The sequence below is a fragment of the Branchiostoma belcheri genome, unplaced genomic scaffold, assembly GCF_001625305.1.
Source record: "Branchiostoma belcheri isolate BF01 breed outbred unplaced genomic scaffold, Haploidv18h27 scaffold8, whole genome shotgun sequence".
Classification (NCBI taxonomy): domain Eukaryota; kingdom Metazoa; phylum Chordata; class Leptocardii; order Amphioxiformes; family Branchiostomatidae; genus Branchiostoma; species Branchiostoma belcheri.
In genome coordinates, this window is record NW_017804464.1 from 1910846 (window position 1) to 1930836 (window position 19991).

At 42.4% G+C, this 19991-nt stretch overlaps 1 protein-coding gene across 1 annotated transcript in view; it reads right to left on the bottom strand.

The window, feature by feature from the left end:
* LOC109486284 overlaps positions 1-12107 on the bottom strand; it is a 12782-nt gene extending 675 nt beyond the window's left edge. The window contains exons 1-5 of the mRNA XM_019790076.1: positions 12001-12107; positions 6745-7083; positions 4283-4579; positions 2872-3189; positions 744-1098 (exon numbers count right to left, since the gene is read on the bottom strand). Coding sequence (XP_019645635.1) covers positions 744-1098; positions 2872-3189; positions 4283-4579; positions 6745-7083; positions 12001-12055 — 1364 coding nt within the window. The 5' untranslated portion in view covers positions 12056-12107. The remainder of the gene's footprint in view (positions 1-743; positions 1099-2871; positions 3190-4282; positions 4580-6744; positions 7084-12000) is intronic.
* Positions 12108-19991: the final 7884 nt, after the last annotated feature.

Consider the following 19991-nt stretch of genomic DNA (forward strand, 5'->3'; position numbering starts at 1 on the left):
CGTCATTAAACACACAGAGGAGCAGCTCTGCAATCTTTCCCTTTCTCTCTCTGTCTCTCTCTCTCTCTCTCTCTCTCCATCTCTCTCTCTCCCTCCATCTATCCACACACACACACACACACACACACACACACACACACACACACACACACACACGCACACACACAACACATACAAATGGCACTAGTGGCTATCATCCCATCACACATATAGCTCATACCTATCAGAGCATGTAACTGCAACTTTGCCCGCCTAGCTGTGTCCCTTTTCATATCTGTTCATTGCCATAAAAGGTATACTATATATTCTAAAAGTATTGCCACCAGTAATTTTGTAGAACAGTTGCCGAGATAGGTAAACGTGGAAAACAATTTCACGCATGGATACTGGCCTCTCAAATGTCACCCTAACCTTTGTACTTACCGTGCAATATGACCTTACTTTACAATATTTTGTTACGTTATGAAGAATGAAGCTATAGAAGTGGGTGAAGCTTTTGATGGCTCGGAGAGATAAGTGCCCAGCATTTTATGTGTTTTCTCAGTGAAACCCAGTGCCACCATAATATGAAAGCACATAATCATCCCTTACATTTTAAAATTAACTCTCATCGAGAACCCTGTCTATTCATTTTTTTCATGATACATCTCAAAGTTTTATCAAGTTTCAATGCAAGGCATTTATCCTTTAAATACAAGTTCATGTTCGCCAGTGGCTGGAATCTGCTATGTCAAAGAGTCTCTGATAAACAGCGAGCATGAGGCGCCACATTCGGCTTCGGGCGAAACAAAACGTAGGACTTACTTAAGTTGGCTGCTTTATGCGACCTACACATGGTTGCAGGGATGGACTTAATGCTCGGGGTGTGCCAAACATCCGGTCTCTTGCAGTCGTCGGGATTTGTCTCTGTCGGCATCTTGGGCGCTTCAGAAGCCGCCTGAGGATCAGTGTTGTCCCGCTCTGCTCGAGTCCTCTGCCGGCCCCGATAGAGCACCAGGGCGGTCAGCAGTATCACCAGCAGCAGGCAGGCGGAGGAGGCCGCGATGCCGGAGAACACGATGACACGGAGGAGCTGGTTTTCCCAGACAAGCACAGAGCCTGCGGACACACGTACACTTGAAGTGATACCATGGTCGTCTATCTACGTTGGTTGTTTTTTGTCTATGTCAGCTCTCCCTCAGCATTAGCAGCCAGACTACCTGGACAGAACGCTGTCAGAGTTTTGCGCTGAGGAAAGAACTAACTTCACATTCAAATCTCTGTCCTGTCCCTGATCATAGCAATTTCCTTTGAAAGATTGTTCCAAAGTTCAACAGTTGATGGTAGAAAAGTTAAAAGTTACTATATTGGAATCTGTACAGTTGAACAGTACAGATCCAACAACTAGGAATTGATATTAGAATGAAGTGAAGGCAATTGTAGGAAGTTCATCGGAAACAAAAATTAAGTCAAGGTAATGCTAATTAACTTTTAAACTACAGATCTGTACTTTACCTTCATTTTGCTTCTGATAACACTGATGAAATGTAGGGGATGCATTTTGAACATCTGGAAGTTTTCAAAATCTATCCAGTTGCAATTTTCTTGTGCATTGGACGCCAATTAGTGAAATATATATGTCACCGTTGAGTACTGTTCTACAGAATTGACTTAACATTTATCCTTATTAAGTTGACTCAATATAATTATTCACAATTGGATTTCTTACCAGATTTAAGTTAGTTGCGCCATAGTTAATCAAAGTTATTTAAACAATATTTAAAAGTGCTGTACAATTGCACAAGAGTCCGAAAAAAGGCTCTTGCATGATTATATGACTATTTAATATTCAGCGAGCGTTAATCATTTTCCATAAAGATATCACTTTTCCGCAGCACAGATCAATTACGTTAATGAAGAAGTACTCAGTAATGTGTAATCAGGTTGAAGGAATCAGGAGAGGCGTAAATTCAGTTTTAAAACGTTGGCATTGCTTCCAAAGTTTCGTAAGAATCTTAGTGATTCTGGTCGCTGCTTCGTGAAACTGGTGGCAACTTCATTTTCCTTCTGATAACATCTCTATATCTTCAGCTTCGTGGTATCGTAAACCGTCAACCTGTAAGACGTAGATAATGCCGAGAAAACGGTAAAACAAAGACAACTGGTGATGACAAGGAAGATATCCTTCAAAGATATAATTTCTGTGTACGTCAGTTGACTGGTGAAGTACTGGCATTCAAAACGTCGAATGAAGACTTAGATAAAGCCTGTGATACATAGTCGGTTTCTTCTGTGCATCAATAAGAGGATCCGTGACATGCTGACAAGGTTGCGTGGAAAAAAAACATCTTTTTAAATGCGTTCTGGAAGTGGTGACCACGAGCGCTTTTTTAACACTCGCGTCAAGGGATTGATATAATGGGCACCACTGACAGGTTGACAAGTTTGAGATGAAATACTGTCCGTTTGGGAGGGTCATAAAAACTTCTAACGTCCGCTCCGGTGCGCTCGATAAGATCTTGAGTACGAGTAGGGAATAAAAAGTACGCAGCTGCTAGTTTCCATGAGAAAGAAATGGGAGCAAAAGCACTCTCAGTCTCAGATCTAATTCGCGGCTATTTTTATGTTTCCACGCGGATATTTTATGGTTCATGCTTTGGGATGATTGATATGATATCTGATATCTTCTCTTGTGACAAGGGCGAAGCTTACCTACGGAAGAGAGTATTTGGCAGAAGGATTTATAACATCAATATTCCGTATGTTCGTGTACAGTCAGCATATATAACATGCTGAAATTGCTTCTGGCAGCTCAATAACAATTATTTAGAACGGTGCGTTATGCCTATATCCAGGCTTTGCTGGCTATGCATCTTGCTGTCGAGTCAATACCTTGTCTGTTTTTTCCGGGCGTTGGTTTCCTCATCTGTTGGCGGGGGACGAACGATACGTACACGGCTGTGGAGTGGGGCCCGCCGATGCCGTTGCCAGCAACGCAGGAATACTCCCCGCTCTGGTTCCGATGAAACTTGGGGATGGTCAGGACGAGTTGCTCGATCTTCTCGGCTCCCTGGTGAGACCGGATGGCTTGAGGGAACCCTGACCGGTACCAGGCCAGGCTCGGGGCGGGCTTACCCTCCGCCAAGCACCGAAGAGCCACTGTGTTCCTATCGGTGCTGACGTTGGTCACATTTATGACTCTTCCAGGGTCTGTAAGAACATTAGGGGAAAACTTTTTTTCAAAACAACATAGATAAATTTGGTTATGTAAGTATATTAGATATAGGACACCCCACTGCTTACAAGAGTACCTGTTTTATAACATAGCCATCATGTAATCCTCTTTCTATACATCAAAGTAGAATTTGTGTATCCTGGGTTTACACAGCAATTAACCAGAGAGATAAGATCTTCACATCGAGACAGTTTTGCTCCTCTCGATCTGCAGCATACGAGGTCTGATGAAAATAGTCGCCTACTGTCGGTCTATGCATTAACGTTAAAGAATACCACCTGCATCCTTAGTCATTTGTCAGAATAACAGAATGAAAAGATGTAGATGCTTCATTTTGCGCTACTTGTGTGGAACCGAGTCAATTAAGTCTCTAGCTGTGGTACTGAGACGGCGGTGGGTAAGCGGACCACCCGCCTGAGTTTTTAATAACACGAGGATTACAACAGACTCGATCTCCTTCCTCCACTGCCTGCGAATAGAGTTCGTGAACTCCGCTATTGTTCGTTCACTCAGCCACCACTTTGTGTGAGGTACGGTCTAATGAGACCTCCATCGACCCTGTTTGAAGCCGGGGGAATTGAAGGATCGCCGCCGCGCGACCTTTTGCCACAAATGACATACGTGCGACGATTGGCTTTTCCTTTTACAGACAAACCAGGGTGAGCAACCAATTTGTCAATGAATGTCGATTAGACGTTTTGGCCCGTTTTCAAATTGATCGGTAACTGGAATCGTGTGTTGAGGTGCTCCTGAGTGTACTAATGTCTCATTCCTTCGGGAAACGTATCTTACGCCTCTGTCGTTTTCGGCCCGTAATTGGCTATTTGCTATCAATGTACTACATATTCTACTTGACACAATTTGTGTCAATCTTGCTTGTAGAGCTTAATACTATCGAAGTCAATTTTCGCATGTCACTCAACTTAAATCATTTCATTAAGGTAATATAAAAGCTATTGATTCAATACTGACCACTTTATCAGTGTGAAATTTTCCGGCTTAAAGTTACTTATTTTGTTTGACATCGTAGTCTGCATTGGAAAACTGAGGTAAATGTTAAGGACTTACAATTTATTTCCAGTTGAACGAAATCTGACTCCCTTCCGTGCCGGTGTAAGGCCTGGCAGGTGTAGTTTCCTCCCTGGTTCCTCTTCACGGCGTAGAGAACGAGACGGGACACGTAACCTTTGCCCCGAATCACGTTCCCAGTCACCACGTGACTGCCTCGCACCTTGTGGCCATCTTGTTTCCAAGATGGCGGATGAATGAGTGTGCTGCTGTCGTTGACTGAGCAGTTTAACACGACGTTGGACCCCTCCACTGCCACCACTGTCTTCTTGGAGTCAATCTTTACACCTGGTCTTGCTGTGAGAATAAAACAAAACTTTTACAGTTACTTTCGGAAGCATTGAAAAACTACTAGATGATAAAAATAGTGCTGACATGGCACTGTATCATAGTCATGACTTATTTGGCAGTTTCTGGTTGGAAAAAAAGACTCGTTGGTACCACTTGACCTTCATGTCAATCAAAGTCCTATTTTCACTACTCTTCAGCCTCTGACGTATGGTGTGATTGACTGAAGGCCAAATTGTGCATGATGGCGACAAGACTCCATGCAGACTGAGTAGAACATCAAAGCCACTGAGTGTCCGGTTTCCTCGAACGACCAGAAAATGCCATTGCCTCGTAAAAGCATAATTATTTTCCTTCAGTCAGGACCTAAGACAGGGCTATTCAGCATGCGAAATTCCCGCTAACACCGCTTCTTTTTGTACATTCATGATTCACACCTTACACATGTGGGAAAACCTATCTATGCAGCGGCATATGCGTCTTTCCATTGAAACAAAGACCTTTTCACCAAACTGCAGGAAGGAGATAGTACCGGCTCTGACGTGAAACACAAAATAGCTACGGGTCTGTATGGTATCCCACGGGTAATAACAAGTTAACGGCGTCGTTTGGCCTCTTCTCGTATGCAGTTAACACGGCTATATTAGGCTTTAAATCAGACTAGTATGCTGTATAGCCATTTTAGTGTGAGGGACGGTCGGAACTGGACACCTAATCGGCGTGTAACACCTGGAGGGATACGTTTGTTCAGCTAGTTCATCCAAGCTGTTATACATTTTGTGAGCGTTGTTCTGCACCTAAAATATGAACACCAAAACATGGCTACTGACAGCTACTAACGGTGGTATACATATCACAACAATGCAAACTGGCGTATAATGCAAGCACTGGGCACTGTAGATTCCTAGATGTCTGCTATCTGTTTGGACGGCATTGTCTGTTCTTCTCCGCAATCTATTGTACGTAATACACAAGGGGTATTGTTGATTGATTGTTGAGTCTGGAATATCTAAGGGGAATGATACCGCTATACTTTATATCATCTAAAATCAGCTAGCCATTATGGAATAGACTGATGTAGATCTACCTTTTAAAAATATATGACAACCTCTTACAAACTTTAAAGTATAGGATCAGATTAATAAATTTTCTAACATTTATTATTACAGTTAAGTACTGTTCCTACGAAACTTCACTCGTTCCTATGTCAAGTAACGCGTTCATTTGACGTTAGCCATATGACAATTACACATGAGTGTGGTTTCACGGATTTCCCTCCTGAATATACAACTGTTGCGTACATCGTACATGTATATGCCACAGCACATAAGCACTGCCCAATTAAGGTTTAAATTTTTACTTACAGTGTCCCCAGATGACGCAGTATTGGTCTTAGACACGTCACTAATGTTTACCATTGTCGAGTACAGCTGTCTTACCCAATCAACATCTCAGTGGTCACTTACACAGTATCCTCATGATGACGCATTACTCCTCTCAGCCACGTTACTAATGTTTACTACTGTTGAGTACATCTGTCTTACCCAATCAATATCTTAGTGGTCACTTAAAAAGTGTCCTCAAGATGACGCACTACTCCTCTTAGCCACGTCACTAGTATTTACTACTGTTGAGTACAACTGTCTTACCCAGTCAATCACAGTACTAGTAGTTACTTACACAGTATCCTTAAGATGCCGCAATACTCTTCTTGGCCACCTAACTAGTGTTTGCCACTGATGAGTACATGTGTCTTAACAAATTAATGTTGAAGTAGTCATTTACAGAGTATCTTCAAAATTACGTAATACTTCTCTTAGCCCAGTCACTAATGTTTGCCACTGTTGAGCAAGTGTCTTACCAAATCATGTTGCAGTAGTCACTTGTAGTGCCATCCAGACACTCAGCCATGTCTCTAATGTTTGCCATTGCCGTGTACGTATGTCTTACCAAATCAATGTTGAAGTAGTCACAGGATATATTCAAAATGACGCAGTACTTCTCTTAGCCCAGTCACTAATGTTTGCCACTGTTGAGTACACTTGTGCCTTACCAAATTAAAGGTCACTTACAAAGTCCTCCCGTTGACGTAGTGCTTCTCTTAGCCACGTCGCTAATGTTACCACCGTTGAGTACACGCGTCTTATCCAATCAAATACAGAATGGTTACTTACACAGTACTCTCAAGATGACGTAGTATTCCTCTTGACCAATCACATCGAGCAGACTGGTCAGGACGTACAGCCCCTCGTCCTCCCGTCTGACGTCGGTGACCTTCAGTGACCCCCTGGTCCCCAGCTCGGCTCGTCCCTTGAGCGGTCCCAGGGACATGGTGGTGTTGGTGACGGGAGAGAACATGAACACGGCCTGCCTGACCCCGTGGACCCCCCCGATCATCTTGTTCCAGGTCTCGGCGAAGACGGTGTAGTTCTGCCCGTGACTGGCCGGGAGGATGACGGTCTCTCCCACGAAGCCGGTCACCGTGGTGTATGAGCCTGGCGACACTGTTACTCCTGGTTAAGAGAAAGTCAAGCCATTCACAGTAACGATACAGTGAACAGTATTTTAAAAACTGGCATCGATAGTAACTAGTTTTCTAACTGTTAGCCCGTGAAAACCCTGCCCAGTAGAGGCCTGATTTCCTCATCATATCCATCCTCCCTGGACGGACAAGAAATCAACACTCAGGTCTCTCATTACGCCACTAAAGTAAAAACTGGTGAAATAAACAAAACCTGACCAAAGTAGAAAGGATTAGACCCTGTCTGTCACTTCTAGCCCAAAAGTCTCCAAACAGGACCAAAATTATCAAGAGAAAAAAAGGATTTTCAAGGATAGTAACTAGAAGCTACAATAATTTTTTGTACACTCACTGCGCAAGGCAATAGTGACGTCAGCCCTAATACTAGTACCACCCCCCTCCCCACCCATGGTTTGTTCGGGTTACATAATTACTACTAGTATCAAACTGCTGACATTTTATGGGGGTTAACGTTTCATATTTCGCTGCAAGCATATCCTATCTAAGCAATTTGCAAGGCGGCATCATCTTCTTAATTATGTTTACCGAAGAAAAACATATTGTTTTTGCTCAGTTTCTTCTTCCTCTTCTTCTTCTTCTTCTCCAAACAAATAAGGTCCAGGACCAGGCGTCTGTCACCATGATAACTAGTGTTGGCTTACATCATGTTGCAGTTTTATAGCAGGAGGGATTTAGTCTCATGTCATCATATAATACATTCGTGTTTGAGTAAGAATCAACAGAGCAGACTTTTTGTGAAGGTAAACATTATGCATTTGCTTTGCAAATGTTACGTTTATAGTTTATCTAACTTGCTGTTATAAAAATTAGATACATTTACTTTCACTCTGCCTGTATGTATGTATGTATGCATATAGGCAGGTTGTCAGCACCACAGTGACTGTTAATCTTGCCATGATATCCCTTGATTAAAACTCCGCGGTGTCTGCACTCGATCGGCACTGTTAATTAAGCGGCGGCTCAAGCTTCGAAAGGTTACAACATTACATAGGATTAATGTCTCTGTGAAGGTGCGTGATAGGAGTTTGCAATAAATTGCCTTTCTTTTAATCGGTTAACCATAGATATGTTCCGACTGGCCGTTGAGAATCTTGTTGATAAATGGTCCTTGTCATGGCTGTTGGTCAAGTTTATTCTTCACTTGATTCTTCACCAATGAGAAGGAAGATGTTGGTTATATATTTGTTTCAGACACGCCACTACCAGTGGAATAGCCTCGTACTGTATGTAGTACATATGCTTATACAGTTTTGTGGCCCAAGTGCTACAGAAACAGAGATGAGCGCCGCCCTATGCACGACAGGTTTTGACATACATAACTATACTATAGTCTATCTGATACTGTACATACGTTAAGATTTAACTAGCTTTCCCAAGCCTGTATGAAAAATAATATCCATAAGACTCAGAACACCTCGATAAACATGATGGCTCCAGGCCAGCCATATTTCTCACAAGGCTCTAGTATATGTAATTCCACCTGCGGAGCGCTATCCGAGGTCTCTCCGCAAGACAGAACAAGATCATAAGTAATACTTCCATGTCGCCAATATGCGGGGCTGTTACGACCTCGGACGGTCACGAGCAATTCTCATTTTCCCGTCCTCCAGCCTCCCCGCAAGCCTTGCCCCGAGACGAGATGCCAATTACTACAATAATGACTTCCATCCATCTTTGACCGGCTCACTCGTACGACAGGACGAATAACATGTAACATTCAGGGCCAGCGTAGAGCAGGCTTACTACTACCCATAGCTTTAATATACTCGCCTGGTGCCCAGTCTATCGTGGTTGGGGCAGGTTTTCTTCGGGGCTGCAGGAGCTCTTCCCCGCCCGACTCAGCTAGGTTTTCCGGTAGGTTTTGCACGACGGGAGTTAAATTACGGGCCAATCAACTCCTGGCGTGCAAAACTCTACAGACGTAACACTCAGGAGGACTACCGGGTGGTCTATTGAGCTGGACGGGGAAAAACTATTAGAGCTCCGAAGACAGCCTGCCCCAACCACAATAGACTGGATACCAGGCTAAGCTTATGCAGGGACCGCTCTATCCCTTCCCCTATGGGAGTCTGCAAACACAGACACACGGTACTTCATATTTTTCCAGCCCGCAGTACAGTAAGAGAAGCAGACCATACAGGTAATTAGTTACGATTGCTGCAAGCGCCAGCGAACGCAGCCAAGTAGTAAATGAAAGACCAGAGAGAACTTATTATCAAACGCGGCGCGATAGTTAACGCCAGTCACTGGTTCTTAGCGGACTCGAGCGGGATGTCCACATGCAGTGATGTTTAAAGGGGTATTGAAATGTCGGAAATTAACTTGAAATGCGGATTTTGTCCTTTTAGTGTAGCAGCTTTGCTCCCCTGGTGAATGATTCGCTGCTACACGTTTCGCTGAGCAAGCCGGCCTTATCTTGTGAAGCTTTTCTTTTTACCGTCCGGTGTACCCCTTTCAACCGGAATGAATTTCTACCTCCCAATTCCCGGTGTAGCGGCAAGAACTACGGAACGGGTTTGGGTGACGAATTGGTTTTCCCGATCGATATGGGGTCGTTCGCTAAAAACCTAGAGCCTCGATCAATCGTAACCCCCAGCGGCGGCACGCAACCGCCAAAACTTAGCCCGGGAAGACATATATATACGCACAACATCACCTGGGCGGCTAGAGTGTTCAGGGTCAATGGCGACATGGAACCTTTTCTGTATACTGAGACAACGCCCAACTATAGCCCACAATGGTACCCGGACCTATAAGATACAATATATTTTCAGTAAAAAGTAAGTCAGGCACCTTCTTGTAACTCAGGGACCTTCTTATTACTTTGGCTGTTTTGTTGCTTGATTTTGCCACATTCTTCTTTGATTCAGATTTCGAAGCCTTATTTTGATTAACTGTTTATTATTGGCATTAATTTGATAAGGGTTTAGTATATATTCTAATGTATAAGCTATTCCTTTTTGCCTTTTGGTTATGATGTATATTTGTCTAATTTGCCATACATATTTTCCTGTTTGTTTTTGTTCGATATTAAGAACATGTTTAAAGAAGTATCTCATATTTTCTTCCGCACGGTATCCGATCGGTTTGTTTTACAGTATGATTTTCTAGTGAAGAATATAAAGCTATAATTGTCAGCAGGTCTAACAAAGTGAAGAAGGTATTTTATGTCAGTGTACATTTCCTATAGCAAAGGTCAACATGTAATAAGTAGCGACATGTGGGTCAATGCCCTACGTTTTGGCAATTCATTAATCTTGTACCTTTTGCCCAAGGTGGGCGGGGCTACCGGTCACCCAGAAGACACAACTTCAATTGCTACAAACATCATAGATGATATTATGTTAGATTATTGTATTAGATTATGTATATAACACGACCGTAAGTTTTACTATCCACCATCAAACAGTAAGAGTTAGAACAGATTGTGCTTATAATTCTGCAATTCTCCTGTAGTCTCCAGTGTCACTGACGAAAGGTAGCGGATGGTACCTGAAACGTCTGGCCGTTTCCAAAATCATACTTTGATTGAGTAACTGTTTTTTTGGCGTATCCTCATTACCTGGGTGTCTAACCTTCACCGACATTAGAACAGACTGTATATTCTATTCACCAGTACAAATATGTAGCCCTTTTTGTTCTGTTTGCAGTTCTCTGCATTGCTAGCAACCGAACAGGACCAAATCAGCCTAAACGCATGATGACATTATGGACAATCGAAACACACGCTAATCTGTGGGGAAATCGAGCCGGGTATGATACTGAATTGATGGAGAACGGTGACCCCTTACGTGGCTTATGTGGGGCGTTTTTCACACTTGCGTAACGGCAGTGGCTGAACGCCAGTCGTTATTTATCGACATCCAAACGTTTCCGATTGATCGATTTCTAGTATACCAGGGGAGCGGGTATATCCCATCCACTGCACGTAAAATGGATCAAAGAAACGTTTGCATACTTTAGATGGACTTTCCTATTGTAAAATGCAGAATCTTTATTTGCTTCTTAATGCCCATGGGGCTAAAATGCATACATTGGAGTATGATGTTAAATGCATATCATACTGAGTAACATAGTACATAGGATACAAGGATAACAGAATAACGTAAAAGTCTTCGGAATTATTAGCGAATACATTCTATCTAATCTAGGTATTGAAGTCCACCATTTTAACTTGCACCGTTTCAATAGGCATAAAAATTCAAACTGCAAAGATATTCTAAAACAACTACATGTACAGCAATGGCCACAAATACCCAAGGTTTAGTTAGAACACGCGGTTCCATTAGACTAAGCGCGTATCATATGGTATCATATAACATGCCATTTTCCTTCAATAGAATGAGCTTTCTAGGAGTAGTATATTTCCCTCACAGCCATAACAATATATATCCCATGCAATGTGGTTCCCCAGTGAATGCTCCTGAATTTGCCAGTGGTGCGGTTATAGTTTACCACGGTCGTGAGAGTTTTCTCCAAAAACAGCGTACATGTTGTTTAGTTCATACTTAAAGGCATCCAATGCAGTTTTTAGGTCTTGGAAACCCGATTTTTCAAAGCCAATATTCTAGTCATTTATCTAGTTGAAACCACACTATCCTAATGTACCCTCACGGAGCAAAGAGTCCAAACATTCTGACGGAAAATGGTAACTGGAAGGTCCCTGGACTGATTTTAGGGTACCAGCCAGAAAATAAAGGACTCGTCTTGGGGCTTGTTTCTGCAGTTTTAAATGCCCGCAGTTCAAAATGCTGAGTACAAAATGCTGCTAATGTATAGCAGTATGTGTCAGTGTCACAAAGATTGCCTTATTCAGTTCCAATTTTGCTGCCCTGAAATTAATCGCTTTGAAGGCTTTTAAAAAGAATGGTTGAACCGTAAGCCTTACCTGTGGTGTAGTGGACCGCTGTGAGGATCAGCGCTGTACAGAAGGCCGCCATCATGACGACGTGCCTGGTCGAACAGTTGTCTGTCTGCTGGCCCTGCACTTAAAACAAATAGGAAAACGTAGGCACACACGTGCAGGTCTTCTGACAAATTGATACTATCCCTCCTGCCACGGCCCAGTGCTCTGCCTCTACGGACCTATCTCTGAGAAGTCTGGCTGTGAGAATGTTCCCAACCTTTCTGACATCAAGAATATCTCATACTTATGTATGCTTCTTTTTTTACTGCCAACCGTAATTCCACCATAACCGAAAGTAGGGATATTCTACAGAATATGCGCGGCGCCGAGTGACGTCGTACTCTCAATAAATACATCTCATCAAACATCCTCGCACACAGCCACGCCATTTGATGATGTGTGATGTTTGCCGATGTTTCCAATAATTTTTTTCCGTGAATAATTTATAGAGATTATGAAGGTCAGTGAACGGGGATGTCTCGGATTCCCATGTCGGTAGACAAGATCAGATGTCGACGACTCAAAGATGGTGGATCTACGAAGAGAAGTTGTCTTCAATGTGAGCGTGTTGATGAGAAACACATGTTAATCCGAGAAAAGGGGCACGAGAACATGAGTACCGATCCGTCTGTCGGCAGCAGTCGGGTCACGTACACTCTATCTACCCAATAAGACTGAAATGGACTCGCGTCTGAGCAGCGCTACCTTCGTCCAATCAAACACCCATCTGAGAGAACTTGTAGTTCCCTGCAGATTTCCTCTATTTACACCCGGGAACGTTCGGGCGAAAGAAAAAATGCGTTATAATCCTACTCATCAAAACCTACTCAATCCGGCGGGATCATTTTACTGAAAACACACCGTTGTTAGCAAGGGAAAATGTTATGGGAATTTCACACAACAAAGCTGCACTCTACAGAGCTAACTTCTCGTCAGATATCATTAATATCACCGGGTTTGATTCACGCGCGGGGCTGTCAACATCCGAGATACAACAACTCGATCGATACCCAGAAAATGTACCGCCATTAATATGATAACAACTTTTTTTACGCCACGAAAGAATACCTACGCACCGGATCCCTAAGGGCTGTATAAATAGCTAATGTCTAGACACTGGTATCTGCAAAAATGGCTGGTCTGTGGCGGTGTGATTAAAGAGTAAACGCCGGGGATAGAGTAGGTGTAAAGCCGGGACTGACATGTCTAACCCCGGGAGACCTCGGCAAACGGACGGTGGAGGGTTGGGGTTCTGGCAGGTGAAAACGCATGACAGACGACGCCAGGATGTACAATAGGCGGGAAATCCACCCAAGCTTCCATCTTTGTCTGTCGTTCTCGATATGATATATACTTACCGGAGAGATGTTAGCGCAGTCTTCGGGAGCTTATCCCATGCCCAGGCGGCGTTGGTTGCGTTGAAGGACGTTCTGGGTGATTGACAGGCAGTGATTGAGGTGAGAACACCAGGAGAGGAGACTCCGGGTCTGTCACAGTATCCACGACCGTCACCTTCAAACGTCCGGACCAGTCAGCGGAGCCCTTTCATTCTGACTCGGTAATATCGAGCCCGTAGGTTAATTTCCCAGCGAATACAGAATATAGCAATCATTCATTACCTCAGACCTGCGGGATGTCAATATGCGTATCCGTTTGCCGTCAGTCTATACCGGCTTGGGAGACGGCTGCGCTCCGAGTGACTGGGGGCTTTTCTCGCTTTTCTTATGCGTCTTCCGTAACGAGTTTTGGGCTCATAAAAATCCTATTCTACGAAATATGAGGCCCAATAGAGGGCACGTATAAGTTATAGCTTCGGTCAAAATGAAATAGGAACTGACAGCTAACGTGCTCCACCACTTAGAGATCTTGAGCCGCTCCGTTATCAAGTTAGAAAATGACAGGCCCTCGGAGCTTACTGATGCGAAAATCGTTACATCGGAGTGTTCAAGTCCATTAATAGCTTATCTTCTGGCAGTGTTACGTCTTTCCCATGTATTCGTACATATCTCACCAGTCAAGCAGCTACCGGAGATCCACTTGTCACAGACTGTGTCAGAGATTGCAGAACATAGACTGTATATGATGCGGTGATTGGTCGGAAGTCACGTGAGGAACATTCCAGTTCTAACTTGTTTGTTGTGGTGGGTCAAAACAAACATGGCGGCTGCCCAAGCTATAGTGCAGAGGTCGTGCTATCGGGGTCTGCTCTGTTTGATTACTATTGTTTTTCCCCGATCGATGCCAGTGCTCCGTTTAATCAGATGACGGATGGACTTTTGGATGCATTCCAGTTCTTCCCGGGCGTATCCTATTACTTCAATCGATGGCAGTCGAAAATAAGAATCAAACAATTTCCACAATCCCATTGACTTCTGTACCCAGGACACGTTTTCTGGAAGTGATAGTTTATGATAATCATCTCATTGGAAAACACTTCTGATATTTCTTGGCGGCATGGTCTGTCGAATTCGCTACTACTTAGAGTAGCCACTGATTTACCATGTGTGGCATCCACAAATTTTATTAGCTTTTTCATCGCCTGTGAACTAAACAATCATGCACCAAAAAGCAGTTAGCCAAGCAACTGGATATGATTTTGGAAACCGTCAGACGTTTCAGGTAGCATCCACTACCTTTCGTCAGTGACACTAAGAGACCAGAGGAGAAATGCAGGTTTATAAGCACGAACTATTGATGGATATGTGATAATTGAAGACAATTTTTGGAAGTCCAAAAGGAAACTAAGGTTTGACAAGTCAAGACAAGATGATGCAAATTAGTCAAAAAGCTCCTGTTGTTGCAGAATCGAACAGGAGCTTAAGTGATGTCTGTCCTTGGGGCATGGTATATCACTGCTATGAAAACCCGCTAGCACATTGGAAATAATAGTTCTGTTTACATTTAGCATGTAATGACACAGACTTTAGCTCACCATATTGCTTCAATTCATAAAGCATCAACGCCAGCGTTACGGTGTAGATAGTAATCAAATCCAGTTGCTGGCCTAAATGGTTGAAGTACCACAGAGGCAATCGTCAGCGATAGAAATGCACGCGTATTGGTTAAGTGGTTAGCTTTACGTTTGCTCCTAATAGGATATAGAGTCGTAACCAATGTCGTTACATTTCAAAACGCCATAAGAGTGATTGGAACTAACTACAGTGTGCAGAATAACGGTGATTCACAACTGGTTGGTGTTTCCATACAGTATTTGTAATAACTTACTATAAACCAGTCTAGTTTAAATATTGTCCTGAAAGTGAGGATTCGTAGTCATGAAGACGTTCCATATTTGGCTTTTCTCGAGAAGCACCGTTGAAATCTCGCGAGATTTCAGTAGCAAAGGTCGCCATTTTCCCTTAGCTATAGATCGTCGCCACACAAACGTTTGACCCTGCAGAACATGTCAACAAAAGATTTTCAAACTTTCGAATCTGACTTTCATATAGCTATGAGTTATATTAACTCATTAGACTTGAATTATGAGGACGGTAACCTTTGGTAACATTGAACCTTGATAACATATTCTAAATCAATGAAAAGGTTAACTCATATCACGTACTGCTATAAGGCTAACTCATACTTTAAGAGATACACACTAAAGATGTACAGCACGATTCAAGATTTCTTTATCGTATTGACTTCTGCACACTTTCAGTGAAGCACTGAACACAATTGATGTGTAAAATCTCAGATTAGATGTGTAATAACCATATCTTGGTGATAACCATGTTTAAAACCATGTCCTACTAGCGATATGAAGTGATGATTCGGGTAATTAAAAGCCTGCAATTAAAGTCTACATCTCCGAGCCAACATTATTAATAAATGTCAAATACAGGGCTACATATAGTCAACTTTAACGAGCATATAAAAAGCCATGATTAGTTTTGGAAAAATTGAGCCAACACATAAAACCCGCAATATTCCAGTGATGGTAAAAATATAATCAGATTTTCTTCGACCTATTCCTCATAAGTGTTTGAACTTTAATATATCCTCCTTATTGTAACGTTATCGTTAAGATATGATATAATATATTTATGGCTAATGCTTTCCTAGGCATCTGATTCTCCCTGCATACCCGTAATGTTTCAACGTCCTGTCATTTTTTTCAATCCATTTATATTGCTAAGAAGAGGCTAGTGAAATTTCTTATTCTTCATCGTGTAACAGGAAAATTTACTCACACACACAGAGATTAAAACTAAGTAGCCCCTTCATTTTGTCACATTGGGTTTCCAATTCGTCAGAGTTAGAATCGACAGGGCCTTAGCGCCACAGTCTCTGTCAATATCGGCAACTATACGTCTCCGACGCGAAACGCATGACTAACGGGGTTCCCATACTCCCGGTCCCCGCCTGAGTCTCCTGTCGAATCCCCGGTCCCCTGTGTAACAGTTCTCCTATAGTCACCACCTCGCTTTATGAAGATAGAATTGGCCAGGATCGATTGGACCAGTGTTATCTGGCCGTAAACTCCCGCAGGAAATTGTCATTTTGCCAGCGTCTGTTGAGCGAATGATGGCCATAAAATGGGGATTTAAGTGGACGAATTGCATTAACTTTTCCAGCATGGAAATGTGAGGATCTATCAGCGGGCCGAGTTTGTCACGAGTCGTGGTTTGGTACATCTGTCGATGGCTACGGAAAGGCTGGTACATCCGTTATGTTAAGGTTACCGTAAATGCCGTGTCCTTATGATGTCAGAACAAAATAGCTCAACAAATAGGCCGACCATCATCCTTTTGACATTGCCATGGTTTTTGTGATAATGAATATTGATAATTTGATAAAGTTAACATTAGGATGGATGTTTTCAAAATCTAGGTGATTTTTGGTTCAAGCTGCAGTGGATTTAAGCAAGAATTCACAATTATTGCATTTTTACTAAAGGCACACAAAAGACTGAACTGAACAAATACGTAGTGGACGAAACGCATAGAATCATTGAACTCTAACTCATACTTTGATAAGCTAGTAAGGCATTCTACAACTCATTCCATTTACGAGTGCAAACGATCTCATTCGCGGTAGGGTTTCAGGGGTACATGACCTCCGTGACCTTTGGTGTCGAAGTGTCATGGCGGACGTGAACCTGACATTTCTTACCCCACCTGTGTGTGGAAACGTGAGAAACAATTCGTTTGTAGACTGCTTCTCTCACGAAATGGTTCAAGCATACGCCATATCGTGGCTACTTGCTTCAGTTGACTTGCGACACAATATTAGAGAAAATCAGGACGTCGAATAGACAAATAGGAGCAAATACCGTCTAATAAAATTCAAGGACAAGCCCCATACGCGTGAATGTTACAGCACAAGACGGCACACTTCAACACTAATCATAACTAGCTCTGCGGAATTCTCCCCACATTTCTTAATTTGAGCAGTTTAATTTTCTCGCTTATAATCAATTGCCTGCATTTCTGGCTGCCGCATCAGAACGCAAAATCAATTCTCGCCGAGTGGAATTAATTACTCCTAGATAGCGACGTAGCGGATTAAAACCTGCTCACCCAACGAGGTAACGTCGAAGTAATCCTTTCGGTTTTACCGAAGGTCCCTAGCCTATGTTGCTGAGTGGATGATGTATTACCGTCGGTCGTAACTGCCAATAAGGCGGTTCAAGGGGAGAAAAGAGCGGTATAATTGACAATCAGATGTGTGCATTACACCCTGCTCGTGGTCTCCAAAGACTTCGATTCGCAGGATCGAGCCTACGTGTGCAATCACACAGGCTCGCACCCACACATAGCTGGTATATAGCCCCGTGGCTCGTGCATATATATATATATGGCGTTGGCTTCCCACGTACTTATCATGTAAGCATGGAATCATACTCTTCAAGAAAAGGTTTAGGCTTCGGCTTCTTATTGACGTGTCATGGGGCTCCCTTTTTGTACTGGTATCTTTTTTTTTGCCAAACTGTCAATGATACTGCCTTGTCAATTTGATACTGCCTTGCAACCACCAAAAGATCTGCTTGAAAAACAATCTAAGAGGAATTTAGAAATTTGAAGAAAATTCGCTTCACTGCATCTGATGCATGAAGCCAAGGATAGCAAAGTCACAAGAAACATTTCCAAGGTGACAACTAGACATCTGTAACGTTGGTGAATAGCACTGTACGGCTTATTGCACTTACTGCTAGAACATCCAGAAGTGTATGGTTCTATTACAACGGATTACGTTTACAGAATTCTTACTACTGGAATATTCAAACATTGAAAGATTTTGAAATTTTACCTCATAAGACGAAGAAAAGTGTTTGATTTAGTTTGTTCCATACTTAAAACCCACATCATAAGACAAGGACATACAGAACCTTATTACATAATAGTAGTTATTTGGGCGACAGATCAAAGAAATTAATTAGATGCACGGAATACGACCCCTGACCTCACTTGACCCAGAGGTCATCTGTCTATTGTCATCACATGTAGCGTAGCGGGGTAGTGGGAGCTCACCTACTCGAGTTCATCTGAATTTTCAGCCCACCTCGCCTCATTGTTATTTCTGATAAGCGTTGAGTGTGAGTGCAGATAATTACCAATTGATGTTTTGTTGTTGCGAGTGCTCAACATATCATCTTAAAACTGGAAAATAAATTAGATACGAACATGATAATAGAGGCATGTTGACATCGATGCTGAAAATAGATACAAAGAAAGGAATTCATAGAAACCTATCAACGCAACTTCACTTCGTCGAGAAAGTTTGAAATGTCATCGGATGAGAGATGAAAGAAGTGGGGGAGGCAAAGAAATCCCCTGGCGTGTGGGCGGTTATGGCGGTATGTATTAACAGCCGTGGGCGTGTAGGGTAGAGAATTATTCCAATTATAAGATATCGCATCAAGAAACAACTTTTGTATTCTTAAACGTAATCTGCGTTGCATTTCGTTTTAGACAGCAACAAGAAGTTGTCATATCCACCACATCTGTAACCGATTGTATCTGAATAAAGAAGTAAGCTTAAGGCCAGTGTGTAAAAGGACAGTTGTAGCAGGCAAGGATAGAGTGTACGTCGTCTCTCCCATCGTCCTTTTTCATTGCATCCCTACTCTTTTTATTACCTTCGCCAAGAAGGTTATGTTTTCAGAGGCGTTCGTGTATGTGTGTGTGTGTGTGTCTGTCTGTCAACACGATAACTTGAGAAGGCTTAAATGGACTGACTTGATATTTGGTAGGTGGGTAGGTCTTGATGAGACCTCAAAATGATTAGATTTTGGGCCACCTGGCGGCTTGTCATGGTACTGCAGCAGAACTTCCGGTTTTGATATCTCATGATCCAGACATGTTAGGGTGACGAAATTTAGATGGTAGATAGCTCTTGTGCTGGGGATGAAGTGACATGAGCATGAGCCCCCTAGTTGCTTGCTCTAGAACTGCAGGGGGGTTTAAAGGACAAATGTTTAAAAGAGGATAACTCAGGAACCGATTGATGGATCATCGTGATTTTTGGTATGTAGGTAGCTTAAGTGATGCTTGACATAATGATATTACAATTATGCAAATATTGATGTAATTTGCATAATTAATGAGGAAATTCTATACATCAGCTGCATTCCATGATAGGAAGTTCAAGCTTGTAACATATGTTATTAAGAACGAGAGAAACACAGGCAAATATCGATTATGCAAATGAAGACTTAATTTGCATAATTAATGAGAAAATGTTATAATTGCATAGTGGTAACTGCCTGGAATTTCATACTTGGGGTGTTTTAAAGTTAAGTGAAGGTGAACATAATTAAACATAACTTATTCAAATAAGGACCACATTTGCATAATTTATGAGAAAATGGCATTCTTTGTTAAGATAAGACTGTCTTTTGGTGGAGAATATGATCAACAGACTGATATAATTCATGCAATTGAGGATCCTATTTGCATAATCAGGGTGATTAGTATATTTCTTATTCATAAAGGCTAACATCATTTGGCGAAGGTATGAGATCGTGGAACTCT